This window comes from Falco biarmicus, chromosome Z (assembly GCF_023638135.1).
Source record: "Falco biarmicus isolate bFalBia1 chromosome Z, bFalBia1.pri, whole genome shotgun sequence".
Classification (NCBI taxonomy): Eukaryota; Metazoa; Chordata; class Aves; order Falconiformes; family Falconidae; genus Falco; species Falco biarmicus.
The window spans coordinates 78,645,887-78,658,147 of record NC_079311.1 but is presented as its reverse complement, the minus strand read 5'-3'; the positions used below and the strand labels follow the sequence as shown (position 1 = coordinate 78,658,147).

The 12,261-nt window shown below is 37.8% G+C and overlaps 1 protein-coding gene across 8 annotated transcripts in view; it reads right to left on the bottom strand.

Moving 5' to 3' along the window:
- Positions 1–12,261, bottom strand: part of KATNAL2 (katanin catalytic subunit A1 like 2) — a 30,512-nt gene that overhangs the window by 14,853 nt on the left and 3,398 nt on the right. For 2 of the 8 annotated variants that reach the window (XM_056324039.1, XM_056324038.1), the window contains exons 2-9: positions 9,061–11,874; positions 8,490–8,656; positions 6,128–6,167; positions 5,596–5,719; positions 4,445–4,540; positions 3,834–3,932; positions 2,987–3,064; positions 326–424 (exon numbers count right to left, since the gene is read on the bottom strand). In XM_056324039.1, coding sequence (XP_056180014.1) covers positions 326–424; positions 2,987–3,064; positions 3,834–3,932; positions 4,445–4,540; positions 5,596–5,719; positions 6,128–6,167; positions 8,490–8,656; positions 9,061–9,125 — 768 coding nt within the window. In that variant the 5' untranslated portion in view covers positions 9,126–11,874. The remainder of the gene's footprint in view (positions 1–325; positions 425–2,986; positions 3,065–3,833; positions 3,933–4,444; positions 4,541–5,595; positions 5,720–6,127; positions 6,168–8,489; positions 8,657–9,060; positions 11,875–12,261) is intronic. The other 6 variants (XM_056324037.1, XM_056324042.1, XM_056324040.1 and 3 more) reach the window with 6 other exon arrangements.

The following is a 12,261-nucleotide window of genomic DNA, read 5'->3' as shown; positions in this document are numbered from 1 at the left end:
ACTGTATTTGCCATTTGAAATCGGTTTTAAGTGAATTCTTCAAATGTCTTCTGTAAGTTATTTTCCATTGAATTAATATAGTCAAATCCAGCACCTCTTACATTTCCAAATGTGCCAAAGAATAGGGCCCAACACTTACAATGTTAATATTGAAAGGCCATTTTCCTATAGGACAATGCATATACCACTGTCAAATGAAACATGAACAGGAATAGTTCTAACATGAACTGTCTACAAAAGCACAGAAATAGTGAGAAGTCTGTGATTACACAGAAAATGCTAACAAGCCCAACAGCGGTTTTCTCAAAACTACTTAGGGCCTTACCCTTATGGGATAAACAACTGCTTCCTTGACTAGCCTTTTAGCTGCATCCAATCCAATAATATCATCCCACTTCACATTTGGGTTATGGAGATAAATGTCCTGCAACATACATTGCATCCTGTTAGTAAAACTTCTGTGCTGGGATAATGACTTCTGGCAAAGTAAAACAATTGACTTGGCTATAAAATAAGAGTGCTATTAAGCGATACAAACTGTATTATTTAATCCTACGTACTAGGGACCTCCCAAGAGGAAAGCCTAGACAGCAATCATTTCTACAGAACTACTACATTGTGCTTTGCTTCCCCTCCAGCCCCTCATTTCCCTGACAGCATATACACTGCCAAATGTATATGCTCAGCAGGTCTGTTTCTCAGATCTGTTTTCTGTTAGTTGGTTTTAATAACAAACTAGCATATGAAGAGCTATCATGATATGAAGATTCACCAATCCTAGTATTTTGTCTGTGATGCTGGCAAGTATTGGATGTTTAAAAAAAATAAAATATAAGCAATAGGAATGATGTGTTGGTTCACATTTACAACCAATAAAATCTGCAACAGAAGGACTTTGCTAATTAAAATTACATCTTAGTCTTTGAGTTCAAACACCCTTTGACAACCATTCTTCAGTTAATTTTTCTTACCACTTTTTTGAACATGCTTATTCTGTAGTAATGAGTTCCACGGTTTAATCATGTGCAGTGTGAAAATACTTGTTTTAAACTTGATGTTCAGTAACATTATGGCTGCGCCTATTACTTATGTTATTGCTGAAGTTATAAGTAACAGTGAAAAATTGCTATTTACTCCACACTATACAAGATTTTATATGCTGTGAGAAAAGCTGCGAGGAACTCTGTAACAGGAGGAAAATTTTCCCCTAAGCATCTATCAAAAAATAGTCGGTAATTAGTCTATGCCCTGAAGCACTCACTAAATTAATTTCATTTAATTCATCAAACTTTCCAGATCTTCTATGAATCTTTCCATTTGCCTTAGTAATATTTTGTGGCTTTGCATTCCAGAGACTTATTGTTCTGCAGAAAATATCATCTCCTTGGTACAAATACTTGAATAAATTCTGCTCTCCAATAAAAACAGGCAGCCCCCTGATACGGAAGAAGAATTATGTGCTTATATCCGAGGGGAAAATTTGATTTAATACGATTAGAAGAATTATTTATAGAGAGTAGATTACACTTTCCCTTTCTATTAACAGCAAATTAAGATGAATCAGATTTCTGATACTAAGTAGAGACTTCCATAACTGTTTCCAAATTAAATTAGATTGTGTTGTGAAATAGATACCACATGCTATTTATTTTTATTGATTTCCACAGTGTTGATTACCATAGCAACTACGAACATACCAGCACAATTTCAAAAACATAATGAACGTTAAAGCAACCCTATTGCTTTTTGCTGAAGTAGCAGCAAGAACAACACTATTTTTAACATTTACCATAAATGAAAAACCAGACAAGAATCCAAACAAATGAAAATTTTCCTACTTTAAGGTTGGAAATTTCTTAAGATCCCAGTTCTACTAAACTGCAAATGCAAAACTTACAGACCAAGAATTTGGGCCATACACAGCTATAAAAATCAGTCAGCAAAAGTCTTCCAGGCTCTTTAAACAGCTGATTTTAAGTATTGGGGAACAACAGACGATATAATTTCTGATTCTTATATCCAGAAAGAGTCACAACACTATAAAATACTGTGATAACTATGAAGCCTTTTGGCCAAGTGGCTCATGGTGTTTGGGAGGTGATGCATGCAAAGCATTTACCTGCTTCATAGCTACTGCTCCCCAGAGGCCAGGGCCCATTTGCTAGACTGCACCTCGACCCATGAGTGAAATGAAATGGTGCTGACAACACTGGGATTTCCCTGCAGGTGCCAAACTGCCCATCCTGGAAGAATCCCCAGCCTGCCCTGGAGTAAAGTGTATTTTTGATGTTGCTCATGCAGCTCCTGTGCTGGGATGAGGGAAGGGTGCAGCTTGCAAAGCCTATAAAAAGCATCTCTCAACTGCACCAAGTGAGAAAAGACAAGGAGTCCAGGTTATGAAGGCAGCACGAAGGCAGGCACAGGAACAGTATCATAAACGATGCAGGAAACATAAGGATTTAATAATTTTGGTACATGGTATCTAGTGGATACGCTCAGAATCAGGATATTGCTGTGATACTGGCACACCACCCACACTAAATACAGCCCAATGCTTTGAATGGAAACTGCACCCACAAAGCTGCATCAAGATTTTTCCCACCATTTGATCATTGTTTGGTAATACATTAGGTAATAGTTGGTATTAGCCAATATGTTTAAATCTTTCTTTTCGGTGAAGTATTATACATTTTCTGTAGCAGTAAGAATAAAGAGAAAAGCTACGACAGTCTCATGGGTACAGCATGATTAGATTACAAGTTCCCCATTAGAAAGGAATGGTCTTAATTACTTCCTCCTATTGTGTATCGGAAAGAAACATCATTAGATGTAAAGAAATTACTTGTTTGGAGTCGCATGATAAGAAAAATAGCTTGCACGTTCAAGAATAAGCACTATCAGTGACAGTAAAAAGAAACAAACAGTTTTCTCAGATGACAAAGATAACCAAGACCCCTGTATAATCAAAATGGGGACCTGATCTTACTTTGCTTACAACTGTTGCAAGTTCTCTCATCTCAGCAGTCATGCCAATAAAAGCACTAAGGGGTTTCAATAATCGTTCCTAAAAAAGGCAAACATAAGTCCTTGTCAGATTTCAATTATTTTTAAACAGAGGAACTACAAAACAGTTTAAAAAAAAGCTGATACATCCTAATAATATCAACTTTTAAAGCTGTAAAAACATGGATGATAATAAAGATTTTGAAGTAAGCCATATTTGCAGTAACTCGTCTTTTCATCTAACAAAATCTAATCCTGAATTAACATTAAAATGATCAGCTCTGTTATTGCACTTGTAGCCCTAAATAGATTAAAAGGAGTGAAAAGTGGAGCTATGGGTCACTGCATTGTCATGTTCTCTGTTTGGCAAGTCTCCTCAAGCGTAGCAGCTGACTGGTACCACGTAAGCTGGATGCACTGCCTGAGAAGCTATGGCTTGTGTCAAGGAGTGATTACTCAAAATTTCTCTTGACCAGCTAAACTATGTTCTTGTCTCAGCAGAGGCAAATGCTACACAATATACTGAATTCAAAGGAAGCTACATTTCACTCTCAGATGTTCTGTAGGTTTCTGCAATATTTTTTGTGAATTGTAAGGTATTATTTGTATTTGTTGCCTACTTTCATGTTCAAACAGTAAACAACTGTCAATAAATTAGACCGGTATCAAGTATGACTGTTCATTCAAGGAAATGCACCGCTCAGAAATCTAAGCCTACTTTTTAGCACTTGGGAACAAAGACAACATCGTTGTGGTATTTTATTTTGTTCCTGGTTATGTAAAACTGATGTTCATATTCATTAGATAGAAATATGAACAGAAAACCTTACTGATGGATCTGGATCACAATTAAGGCTGTTCAAGGCAATTCCATCTGATGATACTTTGACAGCATCCTGAATCATCCCATGGAAGTCAGTTACTTGGCCCTAAAGGAGAAAATAATGCGGTGATAGGCTTTAACATGATGGTAGCACTACTGTTAGAACTGCATTTGGCTAAATGTTGCTTGCTATTACAGCAATGAATTTTCTTACTGCACATGCAAGTCCTAAATATGGCAAAACCTGTCCACAGAATCTTGTGACAGCAATGGGAAAAAACCCACACATCTCAGCCATTGCAACAATTTAACCACAGAGCCTCTTATCTCATTCAGGAATCTGAAACATAAGCTTCAATTTTAGCTCTTACCACTGGGTTTTAAATACCGAAATATTCTTCCTTCTCGACAATGTTTGAAACTATTCAATACAAGCAGGGCCTCCTATGCAAAGAATTACTGCCCATATAATAAAATTGACTCTTCAGCTAATTATACAGAAACATTTTAGGTAAAAATAGACACAAAAAGCTTGTATTGGATATTTGTGAAAAACTTTAATGTGTTTTTTCTACATACATATTTCTATCATAAATCACATACTATGTTTCTACCAACCCTTCTTGGGTGAGTGCTGTCTCCTCCAGTTTTGCTGATTGCTGAGATGCTTAAGCCAAAGTCAGATTGCTCCAAAGTAACTGCACTGCCATTATTCTAAAGAGAAATCAATTTTCAAACAGATGTGTTGTCAAGTAGATGAGTCACAGATATTCCATTACAGGTATTGTCCCACCTCTTCATACACGCCCAGATGAACTTTATCATCCCATGGAAGTTACAAGAGTAATCCCATATTTGTCAGGCAAACACCATTGTACATTTGGTTAGACTTCATCTGACTGGTGACAGCAGTGGTGAAAGCTACGGCTCTAGAGCTCAGCATTCAAGCTATTTCATGCACAGAGCTTCCATTTTAAGTTTCAGAAATCTGCATTTTACATAGCTATAAGAAGAACAGTTATGAACAGTGGAAACGACAGGCAAGTATACAACACAGCATGCCAACTCATAAATGAGGAGCTGTTTTAGGATTGTAAGTTACTTTGACATTCACTTCACCACAGTTATTGCTGTAACATGCAAAAGCTAATGGTGTTTTTTTAAAGGGTGAGAACTGGTCAGAGATGAGTTCCTCCCCATGCAGGAACAAAACAAGGACTTTTTTTTTTTAAAAAAAAAAGCGCTTCTCCTTCACTCCGTTCCTCAAAAGCTGTAACACACACAGTACTTGCCCACCAACCTGCTGTTTCTGCTCTGTCCTCTGTAAGGGATGGTAATAAAGTAGTTTTCACAGCAATCTTACCAAAATGAGACTCACAAAACTGAAAGTTACAGAGCCAAATTACTCCCCCAATCTCAAACACCTTATGGACTGTGAAGAAGCCTACAAATTACACCAGACTTTCTACTTGGTTTGTTAGCCTTGCTTTCTGGCACTAACGGATGAATCTGCTGGTATTAATGGGAAAACTCTGGTTGATTTCAGTATAGGTTGGATTATATGACTCCTCTTCCTGTAATTTTTGCCTGTGACTTGCTCCCCAGCTCACAGCCAGAAAGCCTATTCTCCTGAAGTCTCATATCTATAATCTTTAAGTTACATAACTACTCAAACACAAACCCAAAACTCACATCCTCCTGCTGCCTATAGCCTCTCAAAATCACATTAGTTTCAACTGTAATGCCACCAAGATAAAACACATTTAAACCTGTTTGAAGCCCTCCTTGGTGGATGATTTAAATTCTGTTCTATTCCCATGTGCAGTTCTTGACAATGGTTGTTGCACTGTCTGAAGTTTGAGCCTTGGGAGATTCTGAGAAGAGCTTGCTGTCCTAGAATTAAAGAAATAATGTCTTGGAAGGCTTTCACAACTTCTTTTTTCCTTAAAACACCAAAAGATTAAAAGGCAGAGTTTTCAAATAAAGCAGTTTGGGGCTAACTTTGCTCCCACTGAAGTTAAGGCATCAATTTTAATCACAGCAAAGTTCAATGCTTTCTGCTTTCAAACACACCACCCTACCATATCCACACTGTAGAAACTTTGTAAATCGTCTGCATCTCCATTTGGGAAATAAGTCTCTATTTTCCTCTAACAGATACAGAAAAATGCACCACACAGTCAGCAGCATGACTCTAGAATTTAGTACTCCTATGGTATCACAACATTATTTTAACTACATTGCATATTGCTTTTATAGGAAAATTTTCTGCCCAGAAAAACCCTCATGCATTTCTCTTACCTTCTTGGTCTTCCGCCAGTTTTCAGCTGTTTATTTTCTGCTGCGGCAAAATCAATATTAAAATGGAAAATAATAAGGCATATAAAAAAGGGCAACTTGATTCCCTCCCTTCCCCTGAAAAATATTTTTGAGCACACATTAACAATCTTGGAAAAGCAATGCATAAGCAGGAACAGCATGATTATAAGCAATGCAAGCTTGCAAAAATGTTTTGAAAACAAACTGATATTGGAGAGAGCAGTTTGGCTTCAGGCTTGTTAAATTTTAGGCTCATTCTGTCTTTGGTTTCTTTGCTTACATTTTAAAACCAATATAATTTTCACAGTAAAATGGGCACTACCAGAAATTAGATTAAGCACAACAAACTAATTTAATATATCACACAAAATGCTTATTTAATGCTAATAATTTCTCCATTGCTGAATTGGGAAATAAGAATTTGCTTTCCTCCTCTTAATAGGAATTTTATCATGTTCAACATACTAAGACAGCACAAATGTCACATTGCAACGGTGGTTATCAAACTATGTTATTTTTTGCAGTTATGTCATTTGGAACAATTACCGTCAAAGAAAAGCTTTTTTCACAAAATGTCGAACTCACAAAGCCTAGTTCTGAACTCATAAAGCTCAGGCTTTGTACCATACTAGCATGCACCCAGTTGTTCCAAAATACATCTCCTATCAGTGTTCTCTGTAGAATGCTCCTCCACTCTAAGTCTCATACACTTACATAAAATAATCCCTCCCAAACAGCCACTTCGCTGAAAGAGCCTGGGAACACTGTGTGCTTAGAGGCAGGAGAGCCCATGAGTGATACCTGTAATCCTGGGGGTACACCTACCACACTGCAAACTGCAATTCACCACAGAAATAACCAGTTGGTTCTGTAGGACTTGCTGAGAATAGCACAAAGAATTCCATAGGAAGGTGAACCACACTAATCATTTTGTTTGGCCTGCATATACCACAATCTGACCACAGACACAATTTAAGGCAGGTTGCAAACTACATGTAGGAAAGGAGGCTGCTCATGCTTCAGGGAGAAAGGAGGATGCATCCCTGCCAGCATGGTCACAATTCTAAGCTTGGGTAATGGCAGACTACCCCATGTCTGAACAGCTTTAGAAGCTCTCAGTACCCAGCTTTTGGTCAGGAAACAAAAAAACCCCAAAGTTTTTTGGTCACCGTTGTCTGACAGTGGCTTTTTGGGAATTTTTTTTTTTTTCCCACTTGAATCACAGTTTGAGCCTTGGCTACCATTCAGTTTGACTAAGTAAGATGTGGCAAATGCCTTGTGATACATTTTCCTTCTTGGTTCATAATAAATCTCTCTGGTTTTATCCTGCAAGGCTGTTCCTCTTTGTATTAACACCAACCAATAGGTTCTACAGGTAAATCTCTTTTTCAGGCAGATAATGTTTGCTTCCAGGTAGTACTGATCTTCTACATCACAGTGAATGTAATGATGACTAGTACCTCTAACAGCTTTCAAAATCATTTCAGCTATACAGGTAATTTTTATTATATTTATATAATGTTTAATTTACCTGAGATTTCAAAGTTGCTGGCAGCTATACAAAACAATGACAACTACTCAGAGATGTTCCCTGGCCAATCACCTCTTTCTCTGATGATTATATTTTTCTTACAAGAACAGAGATGTTGGTGTTTTCTGTACCCTTCAAGTTCTTCATAACTGATTCTTGTACAGTTGTTTTTACTGTTTTTATAAGTTACATTTTGTACTTAAGTATAAAACTGATCAGGTTCTTAAGGTCATAACAGACTGACCATATTCTGATTCGCCTTATTCTGTATCATTCATTTATACCTCAGACTTTAAGTCCTTTGGAGTAACTAAACCTATTACTTGTTTGCCACATAACATTTAGTACACGAAAATGGGTAAAATAAACAGTTAATGAGACTTAAATCTTGGACTAAGATAAGCTTTTAAGCACTAGCTTGAATGACCTAAGTTATAATCTTGCATAAGTGGTTTATTTTAATTTAAAAATTAAATCCAAAATAGAACACTTACTATTCTCTTCCAAAAAGAAGAAAGTGGATATATCTATGACATAATATTTTCTAGTTACATGGTATTTTCCAATATCAAAGCAGTTTTTAAAAGACAGAACATCACTGTCTTGCTCCTCCACATAAAGAGAAGGAAGAGCAGAAGGGCTCAAAACACCACCTCTGAATTCTTATGTGCTATATGCTAGAAGTATAGCTCCAACTGTAAGAGTTCAAGCATTAAGCACTGACATACATGAGAGGGGCACTGAGCATATCAGGCAAGTATACATTTTAGGTTTTGGAAACAAAAACTTCCTTTTTTGAAAGAAGCCACGTACCAATGCCAAGGACCTTTTTGGTAATTTTAGGATACTTTTTAAATTTTACAAAGTAATAGCTTTCATATTCCATCAAAATTGTCTCAAGATCAATGTTGTCACAAACTTCAAAGCCACGTAAACTTAATTTCGTCTCTTGCTCCAATGCGTTTGCAGCATCGACATACCTGATAATTTCAAAAAAACAAAGATCAAAAAACGGAGTGCCCTTATTCTGATTTTTGAGGGAAAAAAGCAAACAATGGCATTAATAAGTATATGGGGGGTTTGACCTGTCCAAAACTCTTATTACAACTAATTACAAAAGCATAAACTCTGTTTAAAAACCCTTTGTTCATTGCTCTAAAGTATTTTTAAATTGTATAGGACATTTTTGTCCCAGAAACTGAAACAACTTAGCAAAGTAAACTACCAAGAAACATAACAGTAGTTTACCTCTTTCTCACATCAAACCAAAAGGCCATGCTGTCTATCCACCCAACAGAGGACAGAAGGACACATTACAGGAGGTCAGACACACACAAACCCACAAATGTAGAGCACTATTATTGAAAAAAAAAAACCACCATACCCTTCCTCCATTAAATAATGCAAAATTAGAATGAGGAGATTTTTTCGACGAGCTTCTGTTCGCATTTCATCCTGTGAATTAAGACAGAACTCTAGATCAAATGTAATATTCTCTTTATTGCTGTAAACAGCATCTAAACGTAGCCTGTGGAAACAAACAAATTAAGACAACAGCATGTAAGAACTGTAAAACAACTCACTGTTAATAAACACAAGGAAAGCGGTTTTCAATGTAATTTTTCTTACACGTTATCAGGGCTACTGGATGGGTAGAAACCTTTTCATAGAGAAGAGAAAATTGCTTTGAGGTTGAAAATATAACTTACTTCCCTTACTATGGTTATGGATCTCCAACATGTTCAGGCTGATGTACATTTCAGAGTAGGACTCTTGCACCTCATGTACAGTGTCAGCAAGAGCTGCACAAGGAAACCTCGTGCTCCAGCGTGGCTCCGTGCTTCCCTTACAACCAGAAATCTGTTCTGAGTGCTGGGAGAAGGGCGATGGAGAACAGGTCTGGAATCTGTATGACTACACTACAAAGACCAGCAGTAACACTGTTTGCACCTCCCTTTTCATGGGCCTTGATACATAAACACAAGTGAAACACAGAGCACTTGAGGAATTAGTAGTTTGGGGTAACACCAGACTTGTCCGATTTTAACACCACAGTGACCAAAGTCAGGTGCCAACACACAGAAATTTCAGTATGGAGTCAGTCCCATGGATTTCTTCACACTGACTGGAGAACCCAAAGTCATTCACAAAGGGTTCAGCAATAAAAACAAGGCAGTGTAAAATATCTTTGCCATCGTTCACTGAAGCTTCATCTGGGGGAGCATAAAGTGCAATATCAAGTAGAGCACGAGAGGCAGCAGAAATGGGAATCTTGTAAGATACTGGAACAAAACCTTACTCTGATGAAACATGCCATATATGCTGAGCATCTGCAGAGAAAACCTGAGATTTTAGGGTCATAATAGATGTTGCAGGTGACAAACCCAAAAAAAATCTTTGTCCTCTTCATACAAGAAACAGAGCCCCAGCATCCATAGCAATGGCTGCTGTGGCTCTCTGCCACACCAAACAAGCCAAAGAATTACTACTAGAGCAAGAATTATTTTTCAGTTCCCCAAGATGCATAAAAGGAGTATCTATATGGGAAGCCACTTAGGCTATCCATCCCGGTTTCAGGAAGGAAGCATCATTAAACTGTGGATAACAGAATCATTTATTCCTACAAGCAGAGGTGCTTTCAAGTGGTGCAATGTACAGCAAAACAAACTTGCTCTGTACACAGCAGCGAATATCATGTAGCATTCCACTGCTAACTTAAACATTTGAGATAGTTTTAAAAATAAAACAATAGCTGATTGTGCTAATACTTCTCTGTGTGTTTGCCAACCTGTAAAAAGTACTGGGTAGAGCCCCAGGTCCCCCAGCATAGCAGCTATTTTCTGGCATGCTGGCTTCAGGCGTGGGGCCATCTAGTGACACAACTAAGAAAAGGCTGGGGCTTGCTTTTAACGTTTCCTGCGGGGTGGAAGTGTATTTGTATTTCACATATTAATAAAAAGATTGGTAGGACTTTCATTCTGGTTTTCTAGAGAGAAGAATCAAGCTGTATGGAGAAAAGGGAAGAAATCATACGCCACTTCTAGCCTCTACTACCTTTGATATCCTCTTGATAAAGGTAGCAGCCACTTGGTAAGGAAGCTACAATACTGTTTGCCTTTCAGTGTTGGTACAAAGATGATTTTTCTAAACCATTTTGGGGAAGGAGAACGTTGCTTAGTAAATCAGTAACTCTTGAATGAAGTGGATCAATTCCTAAGAGGTGCTGCAACAAGAAATGACCCAGTTCTGAGAACTGTCATGAGCAAAGAGAAAACACCGACATCCTGGAATGAAATGATCTTTTCCTTCTTACTGTTTTGAGGTGCTGGTGTTTGAACAGATTTTGAATTGCGAACCTCTCACCATTTGTCCTGGATGATCTGAATCTTCTGAAACAGGGTTGGAGGTGCAAGAAGGAAGCTGGAATCATTACTGGCTGAGAATCCCACCTGTACATTCTTCTAAATGCAAACTGCTCCTGCTGTTTTACGCTGAGAAGAATTAACTGTTGTGTTTGCCCACATATCAAAGGGCAAGATCACTGCTACCTCCAAATATTTAAAACACAGCATGAAAACACAGTGGCTGCCACAGAAATAAAACACATCAAGTGTTTCATGTTTGACTATTTACAGCGATACTCCAACAAGAGAGGAATTGTATCCACTTCATGAGCTGAAGGGGCCCACAAAGCATGCCCGGAACTTTCCTCGAAAATAATTTTTATTCTGGTGTGTCTTCTGCTGCTGTCTTTCCCACTAGGTTACTTTCACTACCCCTAAAGGCATTTTAAGTTCTAGTATAAATAGTGATACAGTGATGGGCAGCATCTCAAGTATTCTAAGTAGAGACTTGCTTTGGGAATCGGATAACATTCTATGTATGAGCAACCTGCTCCAGCCTTAACATGGTAATGTTGTTCTTGTGTTAACCAAGCAAAGCAAAAGTGAAGCTTTATATCAAAAAAAGAGCCCTATTTAAAAAACAGAAGACAGTTTAGACTGTTCTTAGGTTCCTAGGTTCATTCTGTCTTTATTTTGTGTTAATAAGAATGCAAACAGTGAAGGTTAATTTTCAAAGTCAGACATATCCAAAGAAAGTTAAGCCGTTAATCAGTTGATCAACAGACAATGACTTGCATTAGGTTGGATCCAAAAAACAGAACAGAGGTATCTCTGGTGCTATTTCTGTGAGTTTTCTGTAAAATAAAATTTAAAAAAATCAAGAAAAAAGTAAATCTTTCAACATGTAACTATTACCAAATCATAAATCTTGTGAGGCAGTGGCACACGGATCATTGCTTTCTTGACCAATTACACAAAGCTATGTCTCCCTGCCTTTAGCCGTCTTATTTTACCACGTACTCTTTCCAAGAGGTAAAGGAACCTCCGCATGTGTGGGTGCCACCAGCAGCTTTAGCTGGCCACTTAAAGCAGCTCTGGGCCCACGCTGGTTTCCTTTCCTGAACACCAGTTTATCCTCTAGGGACTGATCTCCACAAAACAACGTGCTTGCCACAGTACAGACAGATACTAACACTGCCCAGGATTCCTGCTGTGCTTAGAGAAGAAATGGTAAATCTTAC